At 37.2% G+C, this 20,795-nt stretch overlaps 1 protein-coding gene across 1 annotated transcript in view; it reads right to left on the bottom strand.

Moving 5' to 3' along the window:
- Positions 1-20,795, bottom strand: part of PDE7A (phosphodiesterase 7A) — a 100,372-nt gene that overhangs the window by 48,303 nt on the left and 31,274 nt on the right. The window contains 2 exon segments of the mRNA XM_019629826.1: positions 2,645-2,728; positions 6,333-6,393. Of these exon segments, the coding sequence (XP_019485371.1) occupies positions 2,645-2,728; positions 6,333-6,393 (145 nt within the window).

Below are 20,795 nucleotides of genomic sequence, written 5' to 3'. Positions count from 1 at the left end.
GGCCGGCCCTCGTAATGCTTCTTGATTCTGTATCTTAATGTCTTGTATCAAGCTTTAGAGATTTCTCAGTCATTGTCTTTTTAAAGACTGCTTCTGCTACACTCTCCCTCTCTTCTCCTGGGACCCTAATCACCTTTCAACATATTTTGTGCCAGATTAAAGGTAGGAGATTAAAACTTTTTTAACCTTACTCCCTTTGACAAGTGGGGTCTATGTTTTCTCTGCATGAATCTCAGCAAGCTGATGACATAGCGGATCAACAGAATATAAAAATGTGATGTACCAGTATCCAGGCCCAAACCATCAGAGACTAGAAGCTCCCCAACTTCCTCCTCTTTCTTGGAATGCTTGCCTGGGGGAAGGCAGCTGCCAGGACCCACTACCCTGAGACTCCCACTTATGGAGAGAGAGAATTCCTGGTCAGCCCCCGAGATTCCAGCCATCCCAGCCTTGGCAGCAGGTATGAGAGTACAGAAGCCATCTTGGATGTTCCAGCCTCAGGAAATAACATGTGGAGAAGAACCAAGGCCCCAGACACACGGATCTAGCGCAGCCATCCCAGCCATCTCTAGCTGTTTCAACTACCCCAGATGAAGATCACGAAATGGTGGAGCACAGACAAATCTAACCCAGGCTCAATTACTAACCCTCAGAATAAGGATCATCAAAAAGGTTGTTTTATGCCTGTAAGTTCTGGGGTCATCTGTTAAGAGATCATTTTCCACAGAGGCCTTAACTGTCCATGCCCATTCTTGCTAGATGTGCTAAGAATGCCAAGCCCTGACCAATCTTTACCTGGGGCATTTCTCAGGGCTGTGTTTGCAGCTAGCAACCTTGAGGGATATATAACATCTTTTTTCTGGAACAAAGAGTAGTCTTACTATAAAAGGGGGTAAATTCTCCAAGCTCACTGTTCCTCAGATGTGATGCAAACTCATTGTTTGCAAAATATCCACATAAACCCCTCTATGTTGCCAGTGTAGGACATGGGGGTTGCTGGAAGAACCAACATGACATTCATGTTGCTTGCTGTGTCATGAATAATAAAATCCTTTGTCTCTGACCCAGAGGTCTTATTCTTCTGTCAGCATCCACAAAGCAGTAACAGGTTAATTTATTTTTTAGCTTACAAGGTAGAGTCCCAGACCCTTCACAATTCTTAACCAATTCTTGAGCAAAACACAGTGCAATATGTAACTGGAACATATTCCATGTATTTTTCCTTATTGTGTTTTATTCTAAATATTTTCTTCAGACCTATATTCCAATTCACTAATTGTCTCTTCATTTTGGTCTTATTTGCTGTTAAAACCATCTCTGGTGAGTTCTTACTTAAGGTATGGTATTTTTCAGTCTTAGAATTTCCATTTGGTTCTTCTTTTACAATTTTCAGTTCTCTACTGAAGTTCTCAATCCTGTGTCTTTTCTGCCATCAATGTAATAACTTCAGTTATTTTAAAGCCCAGGTACAATAGCTCAATTATTAGGATCCCTTGTGGCTATTTCTATTGCCTGTTGTTTCCTCTTCATTTTTGGTTACATTGTCTTGTCTCCTTACGCCTTTTTATTTTTAATTCAGAGCTTCACATTCATATGAAAAATTTAGAGGTAATTTGAGACTTAGGGTAATGTCACCTTCCTCCAAAGAGGATTAATATTGACTTCAAGTAGGTGGTTGGGGGTACCAAATTTACAGATCACCGTATTCTAATCATCGCCTGAGCTGTCTCAAAGCTGGGATTTATTTCTAAGGTATAGCACCATGGGGTTCCAACTTAAGCATCTAGGGTTTACCAGGACTAACCCCCAAATCTTGGTGAGCAATCAACACCTGTTTTTGTTTTTCTAGCCTTAAGTGTCCATCAAAATCTCTGCTCAGCTTCTCACCCCCCTTTCCCAGAATCAATAGGTCCTAATGGGGAAAAGAAGTCTGAAATACCAGCCCCATTTCTCTGCCTTGACAGCATTCTGATATACTTAAATATGTCTTTAATATCTTTCCCAGTTATTCTAATATTTTTAATTGGAGTGTCAATCCAAATAATTTATCTAACATTTCTGAAAGTGGAACTTCTCCAAAAACAGATTTAATGTGTTTCCTATTTAAGGGTTTTAGAAGTTCTGTTTTTTTCCTTTTATCCATTATGGGCCAGACCCACGTGTTTGTTTTCAAAATAAGCATTCTAGCAAACATTCTACTAAAATATGCATCACCAAACAAAGGTGATGTGTATTTTTAAATAAACCAAAAAAAATACACCTGGTTAATTATCCAATACCTTTAGAAAATGTCATTTTTATAAAAATGTCTGGTGTAGTGAAGACAAAAATATTTGATTTGGAGTAAAAAAACTTCATATATATATATATATATACATATATATATATATATGAAAAAATGTAATTTCACATTTAAATTAAAAAGGAAACTATATCAACTTTCATATTTCTAATTGTCTCTAAACATTTTACTAACATTATCTAGAAATAAAGTGTCATTTATCATAACCCAGTATTTTTAAAACATTCCAAACATAATCTAGTTTTCTCTTGTATTCTTTTTCCCTTAGTAAATTACATAATTTTATGAAGATTTGAAGTTAACTCGAAGTCTAAGAGAAATATTGTGTCTGCCAACACTTACCGTGAAAAATACGAAAATCAATGTACGGATGAGAACCTCTTCTTTCTGATTCAAATCCTGCTCGACTCCTTACGCGTACATCTCCTGGACAGAATCAAGAATAAAACATAAGTTGAGAAGGCTGCCATTTGAGAAGAGGCACCTATATGCAACAAGGGTCTATGTGGTATTCAGAAGTAATGGCCCACTAATAATATATACGGAATGAGTAGTTAAGAGCTAATTTATTTGAAGAGGTTTACAAATTTTTCACTACTGAGTTGTAAGGCTAGTTGGAGTTTGTCTTTTTTTAAATCTATTCCTACAATAATAATGATTATAATCTATATTTTAAAGTTAGCCTTCTGAAACATGACTCAAGTGCATGATAATTCAACATAATATCCTATTACTCACATGGAATTAAAAAAAAATCCTCAGCACAAAACTTTAAACAGCCACAGCAAGAAGCAAATATTTATGAAGTGTCTACTCTGTACCTAACACTATATTACAGGCTACAAGGAATGTGAAGAAATAGAAAATATATTACCTATTCGCAAGCAGCTTACAAGTTTTTAAATGTACAGAAAATTAAAGTTATTAAAAAGCCTGCCTTTAGTGTTTAATCTGACCAGTCTTCTCTTTTCTTTTTGACAGTGGGTATTCCCAAGGCCTTTAGCTGGCTCTTAAAACTCTGGTCTTTATAAGCTCAGTACTGTTTCTACATGTACCCATGTGACGTTTGGATCTACTCCTCCATACAGCACCACTGAAACCCATGTTCCAGGCACTCTTTCTTGGGCCTTATAGGCAGCATTTTATTTAATGTTCTAACCAACTCTGATAGGATCGTTTTCTTATTATTATTACTTTCAGGTGTACAAAACAATGTAACAGTTAGGCATTTATACCCCTCACAAAGTGGTAACTCTCCTCCCCAATCTACTACCTCTCTGACATCGTATATAGTGTTACAATACCATTGACTCTATTCCCTATGCTGTACTCCACATCCTGTGACTGTGTGTGTGTGTGTGTGTGTGTGTATATATGTATTTGACATTCAATATTATTCAGCTTCAGCTTCAGGTGTATAGAGCAGTGGTCAGGCATCTATACCATCCATGAAGTGGTCTCCTTAATAAGACAAGTCCCCATCTGACACTCTACAAAATCTTTACAACATTATTGATTATATTCCCCAAACTGTATTTCATATCCTGGTGGCTATATTATGACTACTAATTTGTACTCTCTAATCCCTTTACTTTCTCCTCCTCACTCCCACCTAGCTGAGAGAGAGGATCTTTGCCCCATTTTATAGATGCAGAAACTGAAGTTTGAAAAGTAGAATGTCCACGCCACAAAGCTAGTATGAAGGGTGGGTGAGGATTTAAAACTCTGTCTGTGGGCTCCAAAGGTGGCGCCTTTCCCACCATACTTTCGCAGACTCCAAGTTCAGAAGCTTTCAGTCTTCAGCCCCTAACCCTGCGCTCCTGCAATGCTATTTGCCTCCAAGGCTTTCCTGCTGACTCTTTGTTTCTCTAAATAAGGCCATCGTTTCCTTCAAGGCTCATGTCATCTACCACAAGCCCATCCCGCATGGTTAACCACTTCTCTCACGTGGTGACTCCTTCACTGTGCAACAAATGTGTGCTAAGCACCAGCTACATGTCAGGCACAGGAAATACAGCAGTGAGCAAACTACATCAAGTCCTGTCTTCATGAAGCTTATCCTTTCACTGAGACAAATAAAACAAATAAATAATTTCATCCTATGGAAGATGGCAATAGGTTACATGGAGAAAACGAAAGCAAGGCGAGAGGAATAAGAGGCAGGAGTGATTGATCAGTGTGGTCAGAGAAGGCCTCACTGAAGGGGAAGCATTTGAGCAGGGAGCTGAAGGAAGTGAGGCCGTGAGCCATGCGGCCATCGGGGGCAAGAGGGTTCCAGGCGTAAGAAACAGCAAGTATGAAGACCCTTAGACGGGAGCATGCTTGGAATGTCCAAGCACAAGCAAAGAGGCCAGCATGGCCGGAGTGAGGGGACCTGGTGGGAGGTGAGGTCACAGAGGTAGTAGGGCTAGATCATGGTGGACCTTCATGGGCCATTATAATAGCTTTGGCTGTTACTCTACGATAGAAAACCATCAGAGAATTCTGAACAGAGGAGTGAGAGTGGTTAAACTTATGTCTGAAAAAGCTCACTCTGGCTGGGTAGACGAGACTCGTGTAGAGGCACATAGGTCAACACAGGGAGAATGGCTAAGAGCGAGTGCAAGGAGGCAATAATTATGGCTTGGCAGGAGGGGCATACGGGGAGATGTTGGTCAAAGGCTACAACGCTTCATTTATGTAAGATAAGTTCCGGTCCTCTAATGTACAACAAGGTGACTATAATTAACAATAAAAAAATAATAGCATCTATGGCTTAAATAGGATGGTAACAGCACTGGGGTGGTAGAATTTTGGATATATTTTAAAGGTATCAGCCAAGAAGATTTGCTGATGAAGTACACAGAGTGTGTAAGAAATAAGAGTCATGAACGACTCCAGTGTTTCTGACCCAACAACCAGAAGAGTTGAGTTACATTTTCTGGGATGGCAAGACTGCAAAATGAACAGCCTTGGCGACATACTCGTAAATCTTTTTTTTAATAGACATGTCAAATGTAAAGTACCCATAATACACTCATGTGGAGATGTTTAACAGAGATAAAAAAATATATATGTATCTAAAGCTCTGTTTTAAGGCGAGCAGAATCCTGAACATGTTTGGAGAGAGAAATGGAGCCAGTAAAGAGGAAAGGGCTGAACAGTCGTGGGGGGAAAGTATGTACCAGAGTAGAATGAAGCTGAGGCAGGTGAGATATACACGGTTAAGAGGGGAAAACGGAAAAGCAAGGTCAGGACACTGGAGAGCACTTAGGCTTAAGAGGATGAAAAGGAATTAGTGAAAGAGGCACCAACCAACCAACAAGCAAAAAGAAGTAGTTGAAGAATAAGGATGGTTCAAAATCATAGAGTTGAGGGAGGAATTCTGAGCACGGGGAGGATAGTCATGGACGATGCCTCCAAAAAAAGATGAGTAAATCTGCCTATCGGAATCTTAATAGCACATATTTAATAGTATGAATTAAAGTACAAGGGATCAAGGAATGTGTGGATAGAGAGATAAATCTGGCAAAGAGAGGGAGAGAAAAGAAAATTATACATAGATAAACATCTAAATTCATTTTACCTTGTGGTCTTGAGTAATACATTAAAAATTTAAGAACTGAGATTAGAAGACAAACGGTCTCTCTCACCAGCCAAGTGAGAACAAAATACTTCCAGTGACAGGACTATCTGATCAGGTATTTTAATGGCCTCACCTTTGTCTGTGTTAGCATGGACATCTGTTTAGTATTTAGCAACTACAAATCTATGACTCTTCATGAAGGATACTCAGGATGCAATTTAAAACTGGGTGTCAGTGACAGAGCCACAGTTACTAAGCCAGAGATTTCTCAATTACCTATAACTCTAAAATGCCTCTTTATTCACATCACATTCAATACTTGTTTCTAGACTCTAAACTTCAAAGCAATAGATTATTCCTGCTGCAAACAGTGATGAAAAACTACCTAATGAAAGATATCTCAATTTCAAATAACAATACATAGCAAAATTAACTGATATCAGTACAAAATAAAAAAATGCTTACCTAGCATACGAATGTACAATGCAGTCTGATCAGAGCTGTCATAGGAAATAGCTCCACGCCTCTAGAAAAAAACATATATACATTTTTAATGCATGACAATTAAATGTGATATTCAATTCAACAAACATGTATTTATTATTTAATATGTGTGAAGAACAGTGCAAGAAAAGATGGATATAGAAAAATGAAATTAGATATGGCATCTGCTCTTGAAATCGATAGCTGTGAGAAAGACAAGTAATTATAATACGATATGGTTAAGCACGCCCATAAAAGTGGATACAGAATGAGGAACACACAGTGGGTGGAAACTGAATGTTGAAATGTGTCAGACAAGCCCACTTGGGGAGAGACCTTCCGCAAAGGTAAACAGAACTGAGGAAGAGGCAACGGTTCAACTTTGCTCTTCCCTTCCTTTAAACGTGAATTAATAAGCAGACAAACAAGAATCACCAGACATTTGAAGGAACCCATTAGCTAGAAATAAGTGGAACTAAATAAACCAAATGGCCCAGGGGCTAGCAAGAAATAAAATACACAGATATTAAAGTGTCTCTTGCAACAATGCTCAAATAGCCTAAAATTGGAAACAATCCAAATGTCCATCAACTAATGAATGCATAAAATGGGGTATAGCCATACAGTGGAGTAGTATTCAGACATAAAAAGAAATGAAGTATTAATACAGGCTACAGCATTGATGAGCCTTGAGAAGAGCATGGTGAGTGACAGTAGCCAGTTGCAAAGTACACATACTATATGGTTCCATTTACATGAAATGTCCAAAACACGCAAATCCATAGAGACAGAAAGTGGACTGGTCGTTGCCGAGAGTCGGGAGAGCTGGCAGGAAATGGGGAATGAATACTAATGGGTACAGGGTTTCTCTCTGCAGTAATGAAAATGTTCTCAAATTAATTGAGGTAATGATTGCACAACTCTGTGACTATACTCAACATCATCGAATTGTACCCTTTAGATGGGTGAACTGTATATTTATATCTCAATTAAAGCTATTATAAAAAAACAAATACTGCAAATTTAAGAATTACTGAAACAAAAAAAAAAATGATAAGAGCTGAAACATCCTCAGCAAGTTCTGGCAACTCTACCTTCACTTTCAACTTGCTTCCTCCATCGTCACGCCTTCATTCTGTATCAGGCAGTAGCGTCTCCCACCTGCACTTCTGCAATGGGCTGCTGACTGGTTTTTCTGATGCAGCTCTTCACACACACACGCACCCTGCCCCCGTCCACTCTTCACACAGAAGCAAGAGTGAACATTTCAACTACTGCCCAGACTCCTCCAATGGCTCCCCACTACACTGGGAATAAAGTCCAAACACCAAGCTCTGATTTCCAAAGGTTTCCATCATCTGCCCACCTCTGACCCAGTCACACCAGCCTCCTTGCTCTTGTTCGAGCTTGCCAGATGTACAGCCTTTACACGTGTTCCCCGTCTAGGGTCACTGCGTCACTGTGTCCTTCTTACCTCTCAATTCTAGTCACTTCTTCAGAGAGGAATTCCCAGGCTACCACATCTGAAGTCACCTGAGAGTCACCCTCTTCCACAGCTCCCTAACTGCATGCTCTGTACATCACTTAGCTGATGTCACCGTGTTCGCTTGTTCTAAAATAAAAGCTCTATAAGAGCAGGAACTGTGTCTCATTCACCACTGTACCTCCGGCCCAAAAACAGTAGCTATTATTTAGTAGATTCTAAATAAATACTTAGTAAATGATTAAATACATTTATTGCAAATAAATAAATAAGTTGATGAATAAATTAATGAATAATAGAATTGATACAAAGAGATTAAAAATCTAGACAGTAAAATTAACCTCACCTCCTACTAGAATCTAAGCTCTGTGGCAGCAGAGACTTCATTCACTGCTGTTATCCCCAGATCTAGAATAAATCCCAACATTTAGAATAGTGCCTAGAGCATTGAAAGTGATCAATAACATTAAATAAACAGGTAAGAAAATCCTTTCAGAAATAGTAATAAATAGAACTAGTGCCACAAACTATTAATAAAGTAGTGTGGACATTATAAAGAAATAGTCAAAATAGTCAATAGAGAATCTAGAATCAAATCCAAGAATACACAGTAATTTTGTATGTGACAAGTATAGGATTTAAAATCTGTGAGGAAAATATTGATTTAATAAAAAAATGTTAGATTAAGTGGTTGCTATCTGGAAAACCAAAAGAGCTATATTATTGTCCTCCTACTAAAATGAATTACACATGAAACGAAAAATTAAATGTAAAAAAATTAAAGCATAAAAATATTAAAAGAAAACATGATTGCATTAAAAAAAATCTTAACTAGAAAAAGCCTTTTTAATTGTTTATAAAATCCAAAAGTCATGAAAATGGATCAATTTGGCCACTTAAAAGTTAAATTATGTACAGTAAAAAAAGCTAAAGAAACCTCGAACCAAGAGAAAAAGAGTTCAACAAGATGACAAAAGGATACTTTTTCTGTAAAAATGAAAGGAAAAAGAGGATATGCCTCCCAAAATCAATTAGAAGATGATGAAGAGTGTAGGAAAACAGATAGAACACAATGATACTATTTACAAGAAATAATAAACCAATAAACACAAGACAAAATGCTCAACTTCATTAACAAAAGAAATACACATTACAGATTTTTAAGTATCAGATTAATGATCTTCCCTGACAAAACTGTTATGAGATTTACAACTCAACATACACCTAAAAATCTCAAGGAAAAATAATCATACTTTTAATATTATTATAAAGAAAATCATTTTATTTAAAGCCCTCATTTGGATTTAGTATGCAAAACAACTCCCAAAGCAACTCCTTAATGCTTATCATTTACGAGAAAAGTAGCAATTAAATTCTTATATGATTTCATGTATCCTTAAAAACAAAAAACAACCGTTGATGAAATGTAAAAGAAACAAAAGTTTCAAGCAAAAATAAAATTCTAATTCTCAACACTGGTTGCCTCCAGGGAGGCAGAAAGACACAGAGGAAGAAAGGGACTTTTAAATGTATATCGTTTGAGTTTTGTAGCATGTATAGTTATTATACAGTCACAAAGTGAATCAAATTAAAGGTAAAAAGTAAAATAAGAATCTATTATAAAAAAAAAAAACTACAAAGAAAAGCACACTCTCAAATCCCAAGAGACTACTACATCACACAGATAACACTCCTAGCAGCATCATGCTTAAATTAAAGTTCCCCCCAACAGAACGCCCTAAGGAGGCCTCCTGTGCTGTTTCATGGTAAACTTGTTCTTCTGGGGCAGTCACTATAATCACTTGGTATGAGAAGGCACCACTGACGCCTGCTGTTCCAATCTCCACCCCGAAGACATTTACCATATTATATTCCAGGATTCCCCTTAATACTGCCATATTAGAGGAAAACCTAATAGCCTGGAAAGCACAGATGTGGAAATAAATATTTCTATCAGCTAAATCACATCAATGAAACTACAGATATCATTAGATAATGCTTTGTCTTGGTCAATAACCTATCAACCTGCTAGTGTCCAATAAGAACTTGGATAACAGCTTGTTAAAACGAATTTTAACTTGTTACCTCTAACAGTCCTCTTTAGGAGAGTGGCTGGCATTATGTTTTTCATGTAGGAAGGGTATTTACTAAAATAGCCACTAATAGGAAAGATAAAATCTCATTTATCACTTCACATATTAAAGATTGAGAACAACTGACTAATATCAGCTCTGTTATTAATAAGTAAAATAGCGTAAGTCAAAAGCTGAGCAATGAACATAATATAGATTATAACTATGACATACTAAATTTATTTTAACATACTCACTTTAGACTTATTTATAGAGGCACTAATTTAGATCTTGAAATGGCAGGGTCTGTATTAATCATAATAAAAACTTAGCAAAAGCATAGAATTATTTTTAAATATACAGAGGTTGCCCCCAAAATGTATACACATTTTAAGAAAGGAAAAAATGTATTAAAATTGTAATACTCAATATATATCAATAACAAAACATGAGTACAAGTCATGTGTATACATTTTTTTGGCACCCACAGTATTGGGTCGTCGGGAAAGTCATGACGTATTTTTCTATGTTTTTCAATGCAAAAATGCGTCATGAATTTCCTGACGACCCAACATATTAACAAATTACATAAGGATGTGTCAAACATTCATGCTATTCTATTCACTACTAATTTAACTAATTCTAGTCCACAAATACTTAGCTTAAATGTCATACTAAGTCACAAACAAAACTCATGAAATAAATCGAAATGAGACAAAAAATATTTTTAAGAATGGTCCTAAAGTATGTGTGCCTGAACCCATCAATAACTACATCCTAAGTGATCATTCATTCATTTATCACCTCATGGACCAAGATTAAAATGAACATTATTCAATTCTCTCATTAAGCAACCTAGGTAGAATAATCTAATATAACTCATTTTGGAAAAATACACTGTACATTATGAACTGTAACAATCAAAATTTGATTTCTGTATTAGAATCATATTAAAGAAATAATTTTATGTGCTCTATTCATCAACTCTGCAGCACAGACTTAGCATATATATTTCTAAAGTTTATCATTTTAAAAGCCATATACTAGTAAAATTCAATTTTTTATAAAAATTGTAAAACAAATTTAATCCAAATCCTGTGTCACACTGTCGGTCATAAAACACTCTGAGCTGTCATCCACATTCCCACTTCACCTCACCAGCGAATGGGAATAACTGAGAAGCTTCTACTCGTGACTCTTCTAATTTAGCCATCCTGGGAACAGCTTGTAAAGCAACTAGTATAGGTCAAAACATGGGCGAGGCTGAGCTAATCAGAAACTGACAGCCGCAGCACAAACAAGTTAAACTGTAAGGTTCCACTGCCACTAACGGGCGTTCTGAGCGCCCTGGTAAAAGACACTCACTCACCTTGGATCAGGGTGAATCACTCTACCACCAGATCTGACTTACAAAGCAAATGACAAAAGGCATAAAAGCTGTTCCTGAGATCAGTTAATACGTAACTTTTAAAGACAGGCATGTTTTAAAACTGAGCAAAGATATTTTAAGTGCTGCTGTTTTTAATCTCGTTCAAGTTTCCACTAAAATGATCTACTGTGCAAAAGCATGTGCATGTCCCTTACATGGTAAAAGTAATAATATATTAACTAGCACTTGCTGAGCTCCCTCCTACTCTGTGCCAGAAAATGTTCCAGGTGCTTTCATACAAAATCTCACTTAACTAGCACAAGACGTAGCCAGCACAAGATGTAGGTTTAATTGGGCCTGTTTTGCTGAGCAGTAAACTCATGGTCAAAGGGCTTAGGTACAGGAGCACTAAACTAATTTTTTGGTATTACCAAAAAATAGTAACATACTATAAAAGATGAAGGCCTAGGCAAAGTTCTGAAAGCTGTTTTCTCTGAGACAGTAAAATGGGGTTTTTCAGAGCGTATTCATCTCACATATGCTAGAAAAACAGGCTCAAGTGTGAGTGCTGTTGGAAGACTGCACTGATTCACTGAAGAGTATCTTGCCCATTCTTATTCCCTATGCAAACAATATACCTACTTAAAAAAAAGACAAAATATTAGCAATCTTCTTGCTTAAAAACATAATTTAAATTTTTCTGGTGGTCATAAAAAAAGTAAAGTCTGAAAACATACACAATTTAACTAATTCATTATTAATATTAACTTGACCTTCATTCAATAACTTGGCAAGCTAATCCTTTAAACACAATGTGTAAATAGTGTTCAGTGAAACAAAATTAATTCTTAACTTATAAAACACAAGGATTTAAAAAATTTGAGTACACTATTTTTCTTTAAGAGACTTTTTTCAATCGTATCACTAAGAAGAAAGAACTGCTTCAAGTGAGAGAGAGTTACGCTTAAAACATTATGTTTAAATGTGAAAAATTACAGATCAGGGATTAAAATAAAACCTTGCTTGAAAAAGAAATTTAACCTTAGAAGCTTTTGTGTTGCTTAGCAAATAGTGACGCCTTATTGATTTTAAGTTAATATTCTTCAGTGTCTTCATACAGGAAGAAAAAAGCTGCACGGTAGATGAAAAGATAATCATTTTAATGCGAGTATAAAAAAATACTTTCAAATAGTAATCTTAAATATTTTCTACTTTAGACTCTCGTCCAGATGGTAAGTGGCTGGCATTCTATCAAGCTTTTCTCAAGTCTGATATTTAGAATTCAAATTCAAAAACAGATTATAGTAAGTTCAAATGTTTTCAATATATAAGGCATAAATTGTATAACAGTAGCAGCAGGGCTTCAAGAGAGACCATGATAGAGGGTAGTATTTAGTTTTTTAAAAGTTTATACACTAATTGTTCAGAAATCCTCAATAACTGTACTTTAAATTTATAAGCATTAGTAAATTCTTTATCTCCAGAAAAGAGTGTTTGAAATATGTACACCAAAAGTTTAAATTGTTTAATAATTTTATAATCTTAAAAGTTGAACTGCTTTAATCATAAAAACTTCTTTAAAGGAATGATACTGAGGAGAGCTACTTGGATACCAAAGAATGATACCATAAAAAGCCCTTGGGGCGGAATAAGGTGGGAGAAGAATAAACACTACACACAATAATTTTAAGCTTTTCGGCTGACAGGTAAAACTCATAGCTCTTTTAATCAGAGAAATAAAAACTGAAGCAGAAGGAGAAGAAACTTGACTAGAAACTTCCTTCCTACCAAATATGAAGACTAATGATTAATGTCACAATCCTAAAAATAAAGATGGCCTACCTTAGAGGCGATCCACTTGATAAGAACCAAAGCCAGACACCAGATCAATGTAATTCCCATTGGATCAATCAAAAGCCCGCGGCATAATCTCCCTTCTCTCGCAGCAAGCAATGAGCAAGAAAGACTTGTTAGGAGTTTGATAATAACCAGCTGTCCGGAGGCAGAAGCGAGGGGACACTGACTGCCTTGAACCTCAAGCAGCTGCCTTCAAACAACGATCACCTGACCCCTGTGAGAACGCCCTGCCAGCCAGCCTCTCACCCAGCGCGTGCTCAGTGCCACGGCCCAGGGTTGGGGTAGAACAGCGTCAGGGACATTGGAAGAGGAAAGGGAAAAACCTTAGCGAGGGCTGACCTCACAGTCTCGCAAAATGAAGGCAGACGAGGTCCCAGGCTAGCCTCAAACACTTCTCCACTTTCATACTCACAGAGGGCTCCGAAACAACTTTCACAAAATGTTTGGCAGCTCAAAAAATTTCCTCATTTCTTTCACATAGACCAGCTTCACAGGGAGCATGTCCTGGCATTTAAGGATATTAATGCATTTTACCCTATCTTTTCAACTTTTAATACTGAATTTGTTCAACTTCTTATTTCCTTTAGAGCTAGGATTACATTAGAATGTTAGAGGCTCTCATAAATATTGTCTGTGTTACTTAACATTCTAATTCACTCATTTTGAATTTACTGACTAGTCAAACGGGGCATTTTTCAAGCAATTAAAAGTATATTACTTCCAAGCCCTAATTGCAATCTAGCATAAACTACAATATTTTTGGTACAGGTCTCATTCTCTTGACTGTGAGTGAGATCAGTAATAGAAAAAGGGGCCTATATTCAACCATCCTCATGATGCTGAGAAAAGCCTTTCATGAAACTTTCAAGTATTCCGCAAGTATTTATTAAGCTACTACTATGTACCAGGCCCTGTGCCAGATGTAGACACCAGGGGCATAATCCTTGAGTAAAAACAGACATGGCTCCTGTCTTTGTGAAGCTTAGAGTTTAGTCAGAGTCCACATTATCAAAGTCTGCATATAAATACAAAATTGCAACTGTACCAAGTGCAATGAAGCTAAGATACTGCCAAGAAAGGAAGGGAGGAACTACCCACAAAGCCTGGTTCTGACCTGGCTTCCCAGAGTCCGTGAAATGTCCCTGAGCTGAAATGAAGGGACAAGGCATGATGGCCAAAGAGCAGACAAAACCTAGCACAGTACGTAGAACAAATGGGAAGAACAAGGGAGGCTGCAACACAGGAACATGGAAAGCCAGCGTGGAGGCCCCATGAAGGTCATGTGTCTTCATCCTAACAGCTAATCCCAACGTGCTGAAGAACCGTAGCGGGTTTTGGTGGGGTAGGGGCTGGATGGGCAGTTAGCAGGCCACTGCAGGGGTGGCTGGGTGGTGGGACATAGAGAAGTGGGCTGGCTGGAGAAACACGCAGGATGTGACCAACTGTGTCACAGACTGCAGCTCACAACGAGACAGTCATCTGCGTACCAATGATACACAAATGATGGTTTAAAATATTTGAAATAGCCCAAATAGTTCAAATAGTGAGTGCTATTTTCATTATTCAATCCTCAGTACAAAGTGTTTAAAAGTTAATTCTAGACCTGTCAAAATGAATCATAAATTAACAAGTCTAAATAAAAATTTCCCTAAATTGAAGCCATTCATAGTACATGGCCATAAATTTCTCACTACACCTTATACATTATATATCTAGTGAACTAACAAGCTGTGATGCTAATCCTTCCACAAATAAAAATAACTTTTTAATTTTGTCATGAAACTAGGTGTGACATGAGATGGTCAGGGTCTTCGATTGCTCTCTGTATTTCAGTGTATTAAGCAGTCACCAAACTTAAAGGATGCCCAGGAATAGGTCAGAGTAGCAGAGTGCAAAGCAGCCCCACGCTCAGGAGACATGCTGGTGGTCATCTGTCAGGGGCTAAAATGAGTTCAAGGTCATTCATTATCTGCGCTCTAGCCTGGGCTGCACGCTCCACATTAGTCCACTACACCCAAGGCTTAGTCTGAGAATACTTATCATCATAGTTCCTTTCCAATCAGCTGCTTAAAACATCAAGTTTTGAGAAGCAAATACAACAACGTTACTGTTTCTGGTACAGTACTTAAACATTTTTATAAATGTCTTTTTGGTTAATGGCGAACTCAAGAATCGTCACTCTCTTTTAGTCTAAAAGAGGATCAAACAGGAGAAGAGGGCAAGAATCAGAACTGAGACACCGGAAAAAAAAAAAAAAGACAGTAAGAAAGGCAGCCCTAAAAGCTCTATCATTTAAATGAACTTCTGTTGAGATTATTTCCACCATCCCAAAACTCTCCTGGGTTTGGAGTCAAGAGCCTGGGTTCACTTTCCAGCTTTACTGCCAAGAGCTGAGTGACCCTGGGCAAGTCACCACCTCTCGGGGCCGAATTTTCCTCCCCTTCACAGGAGTTAAATAACATCTGTAAAATAATGACTACCTCATGTAGAATCTCAATAGATTGTAGCTGAATCAGAATGAAATGCAGAAACCTTTCCTGAGCCCCAGTTAGGGCTGGGGTTTTGGCTTTCGTTTTTCACACTAGGGAATAGGCTGGCTCCCTAATAAGGTTCCCCAAGCACCCTCTTCTTAAAATTGCTACTATTTGTCTTACACTGAAATCCAGAGATTCATCAAGACACAATCCTCCCGGATCAGAAAATTCCTATTTGAATAGAAACAGCTACTAAGTTTATGCCAAAAATCAGAGATTCTTCATTGCTAATGACACATTTGCATCACTGAAATCTTACAAAAACAGTAAAAATTTTAAAACAGTACACTTAATTTTTTTAATGGCATGAACCGAATGACTTTAAAACTATTTATTTTGAGCTATGAAATACTAATTTATCTTGACAAGTTACAAGGCTTCTCTTAATAAAAAAATTTCAATAAAATGAAATAAAAAAGCTGTTACCCAATTAGTATCAACACTCCTTTAAAATATTACATTTATTTCTTAGAAAATTCTCTTAAAAATTAATCTTTCCCAATTGAATTATGTAATTTATTATCCCATAAAGAAACAGTTGCCTCTTTTATACCAACAACAAATGTATTCTGTTATATTAACTTTAGTCATCTCACAATGCCTTAATGAAATGGCAGGATAGCAAAAAAAAAAAAAAAGTCACTGACTATACTAGAAAAATTAATGCATAGGACAAAGCTAAGCTTTCCAAAACAGAATTTGATACGGTAAGAAGTATAAAACTTGTTTTACCTTTCTGGGGCTTATAAAACAAATACCTAAAAAAAATTAAAGTATTAAAAACGGACTTCACTATTTTATGAGTATGTGTGATCAATAGAAAGAAAAGGTATGACTTTGATCATTGTGTATGAGAGAAGTAATCCAAGAGCAAATTTTATCCCTGGGGCTTTCTGCCACCCACAGGACACCTGTCAATCTTGGCAATAGCCTTCAGCTATCCATATAGAGACTCAGTGTGTCCCTCTCTTGACCAAATTAGGCTAACCTCATCTGCATTGACATCAGTGTCTATAATTTTGGAATCTTGTTGACGGAAATAGCCTATCCCAGAGTTCTTTATACAAATGTAGTGTCTGTAGAAAACTATAACCAAATTTGTAATAGAAAAATGTGAGTACAGTAAAAAAAATTGTGCTTTTATCATTTTGAATTTCACAAATTTTGATAAGAAATAATAAATCAGGATGGCTTTTTCATTTCTTTTACTTAAAAACCACGTATCAGGGCTTTTTATTTTTCAAATGGTGTGAATTTCAAGAAATATGAAACTGACAAAAAAATTTAAGCTTTGATAACAAAAAATTATTTTAAAACTCTGGTAACACAGGCGTTTGAAAAGTTAAGACCTTTTGGTCATACTGATTTAAAGTTTGGAATTAAGTTTTCTGTTACACAGTATCCCAGTATTTGATGACAACGAACATGTGATTAGTCCTAGAATAAAGGAAGTCATAAAAACACCGTGACATTTTACAAACATTCAAGTCTTCTGAACCAGAAAACTACCTATGGTGATATTAAAAACTTGGAGATATGCTTATCAAACCATTGATAAGCATTAAAATGATAGAAAAGTAGAAATGGTCACAATTTCTAAAAGGAAAAATAACAGTGGTATACGTTCCACAACTGTAGCATCTGGCCTTAGAAAAGGGGCACACGATGTACAGCATGCGAGTGTAAGGCTACGAGGATGCCAGAAGGGAAGAATGTCACAGACACAAGACGCCTTAATTCCAGCAAGGCTGCGTGCGGTCTCTGGTGACATTCCCGAAGAACAAAACGGAGCAATGCGGGCCCCACACTAGAGTCAGGCAGACTCCTAGCTAACTGAACAAATATACCCAACAATTAAGGACTTGAAATCAAACGTGTGGAAGAATTCTAGCGGTAACTCACAAAACTCTGCATTTGACCTTGTCTTGTTCCACAGTTTATTTATTGGGGTGCAGATCAGACAAATGTATATCAAATCTGCATGCGAAACACAAAAGGTAAAACAGCATGCTTAATTACAAAATAACTTTAAAAAATAGCCTACATTTTAAGTTGCAAATGTATAGACCACTGGAACTGGGTTTTAAAAGTTTCCTTAAAAAAATAGAAAAAAGGCCAGAATGTTTAAATTCTAAATTAGTAAGAGACTGTAAGTCAAGGCGAGCGTAAGAAGCACTTAAAGTCAAAGAAGTATACAGATCAAGAATGCTCCACTATTCTCAAAACAGGCAACATTTATAAGACTGAGTTCAGTTTGGAATACTACACTGGAAGACGCATACATACATGACATTTTAAAATGCAGATAAAGACACTATATAAGGAATAGTTGTACAAACTGAGACGCTAGGCAAAGAAATAAAAAGAGGGACAGAATAGGTGTTAAATTACTATAAGATAGAATAGATTATTCTGTGAAATTACAGAAGGTGGAAGCAGAGCCAATGGGTAGAAGTTTGTGGAAAATAGAATTTGACTCAATATTATCTACTTTCTAAGAACTTTCTACAATCAAAAACCATGTAAATTGAAAGGAGCTGTCTCAAACCAGCCTCTGTCTAAGAGACTGTAGGGTAAGCTAGAATAAATGACCTTCAAGGTCTCTGACAATTCTAAGAACCCTCAATATTATTAATGACTCAATTTAATATCAAAGAAGCCTTTCTAAGAAAACTACTATTATTAAGGGCTTTTCAATGGGAAATGCCTCCACCCCCCACCGACCTAGCCATATTAACTTCCTTAAACCTACTAGGATTCCTTCCCTAGAGCCTTCAGAGAACACGGCCCTGCTGACACCTTAATTTCTGATTTCTAGCCTCTAGAATTGTGAGAGAATAAATATCTGTTGCTTTAAGCCACCCAGTTTGTGACACCTTATTTTGGCAGCCCTAGGACACTCAATACACACATTTATAGATTGGAAGGTTCAATATTATTAAGGTGTCAATTTTCCCCAAGTTAATCTATAAATTCAATGCAATTCCAATTAAAATTCCAGCATACTTTTTTTTGGTAGAAATTGACAAGCTAATTCTAAATTTATATAGAAAAACAAAAGACCTAGAATAGCCAAATTTTGGGGGGGAGGGGAAGAAAAAAAGGGAGACTATTAGAGGACTTACACTCCCTGATTTCAAAACTTATTTTGAAGCTATAGTAATACAGATAGAGTGATATTTACATAAAGGCAGACATAGATCAATAGAACTGAATATAGAGTTCAGAAACAGACCCACAATTATATGGTCAATTGATGTCTGACAAAGTTGCCAAAGTAATTCAAGGGCAAGTACACACTCTTCAACAAATGGCACTGGAAAAACTATATAAACATGAAAAAAATTAACCTCAACATGCAATCTCACGTTATACAATAATTAACACAAATCATATATCTAAACATAAAGGCTAAAATAATACAATTTCTAAGAAATGATCTCAAATTAAATAAAGATTTCTAGATATAAACACTAATCATAAAAGAAAAAATATGTAAATTGGACTTCATTATAAGACTTCTGCTCTTCCCAAGTCGGTGATAAGATATGAAAAAGAAAACCACAGACTCAAAGAAAATATTTGCAATATATAAATCTGACAAAGGATTTGTATCCAGAATACATTGTACATACATTAAAAATGCAACTTAATAAGACAAATAATTCAAATAAATATGTAAGCTAAATATGTGAACAGATAAGTCACAGCAAATATATACAAATAGCTAATACACATGAAAAGGTGTTCAGCAACCACAAGATACCACTACACACCCACAAGAATGGCTAGAATTTGAAAGACAGTCAATGTCTGGTGTTGGCAAAGATGTGCAGCAATCAGAGCTCTGCAAACAAAACACATGTCCAAAAACTGACCTGAATACGTTCATGCAGCTTTATTCTTAATAATTGAGGCTGGTAACAACACAAGCATCGATCGACTGATAACCAGATAAATAAATTATGGTGTATCCATACAATGGAATACTACTCCGCAATAAAATAAAACTACTAATACATGCAACAGGGTTAACTCTCAAAAGAATCCTGAGCTAAATGAAAACAATTAGGAAGAAAAGAGTACTTCCTGTATGATTCCACCTATCTGAAGTCCCAGAACAGGCAAAACTAATCAATAGCAGTTGGGGCAGTGGCTGGGGAAGATGACTGCAAAGGGGCCCAGGGAACTTCTGAGGGTGACTACAGCGTACAATATCTTGATTGGGGTGTTAATTGTGTGGGTGTACACACTTGTTAAAACTCATCAAACTGTGTGTAATTATACCTCAGTAAAGTTGAATTATGGATTGACTCCATGAAAGAAGAGCATGAGTCTACTAGAGCTGAGGGGGCTGTTGAGGACAGGACAGTGGACGCCACTCATTCACAGTCGCCAGGAGTTGGAGTTGATTCAACGGCACATAACACACACACACAGAGTTGAATTTCAAAAAGAGGCACAAAATCTATCCTCTTACACCCACAAAGGAAGTTTAATGTAGAGTGTAAAGTGCAGGGAGTGGTTGAGACTAGAGATGTAATAAAGACTTTCAACAGTTTTAAGGGGTCTGAGTTGCATAAAAAGGTCAAAAGATAGCCACTGAAAGGTTTTATTTAGGAGAGTGAGGCATAAATGATATTCTGGAAGAAATACTTTGGGTCCCAGTGTGTGGAATAGATTAACATAGTGGAAGACTTCAGTCTCCAAGAGACCTGTAAGAGGGGCTGGCCGAGTGGCGCGTTAGTTAGGAGTTGGCTTGGGACGCCAGCTCTGAGAAGCAGGGCCCCGGTTCGGATCCCACATGGGCCAGTGATGCTGGGCCCTCTACAGCTAAGATGGTGAACAACAGCTTGACCTGGAGCTGGGCTGCTGTGAGTCGCCGGCAATGGTGTAGGTTGCCAGCAATGGTGTAGGTTGCAGAGTGGGGCTGGTCGGCAGCTGGCGTGCACTCTGGTGAGCCACCGTGAGTGGTCAGTCGTCCAATGGCCTGCGAGCGACTGCCTCATCCAGGAAGAACGTAATGATAATACCAACATGAGCCAGTGAAGCAACATCCTCCACAACTAGACTGAAGAACAAAAGGACAGCAACTTGGCTGTTCCCCTGCCCCAATTCCCCAACGCTGTT

The sequence above is a fragment of the Hipposideros armiger genome, unplaced genomic scaffold (assembly GCF_001890085.2).
Source record: "Hipposideros armiger isolate ML-2016 unplaced genomic scaffold, ASM189008v1 scaffold_868, whole genome shotgun sequence".
NCBI classification, from domain to species: Eukaryota; Metazoa; Chordata; class Mammalia; order Chiroptera; family Hipposideridae; genus Hipposideros; species Hipposideros armiger.
Note: the sequence above shows the minus strand (reverse complement) of the source record. Positions and strands in the feature narration are given on the sequence as shown.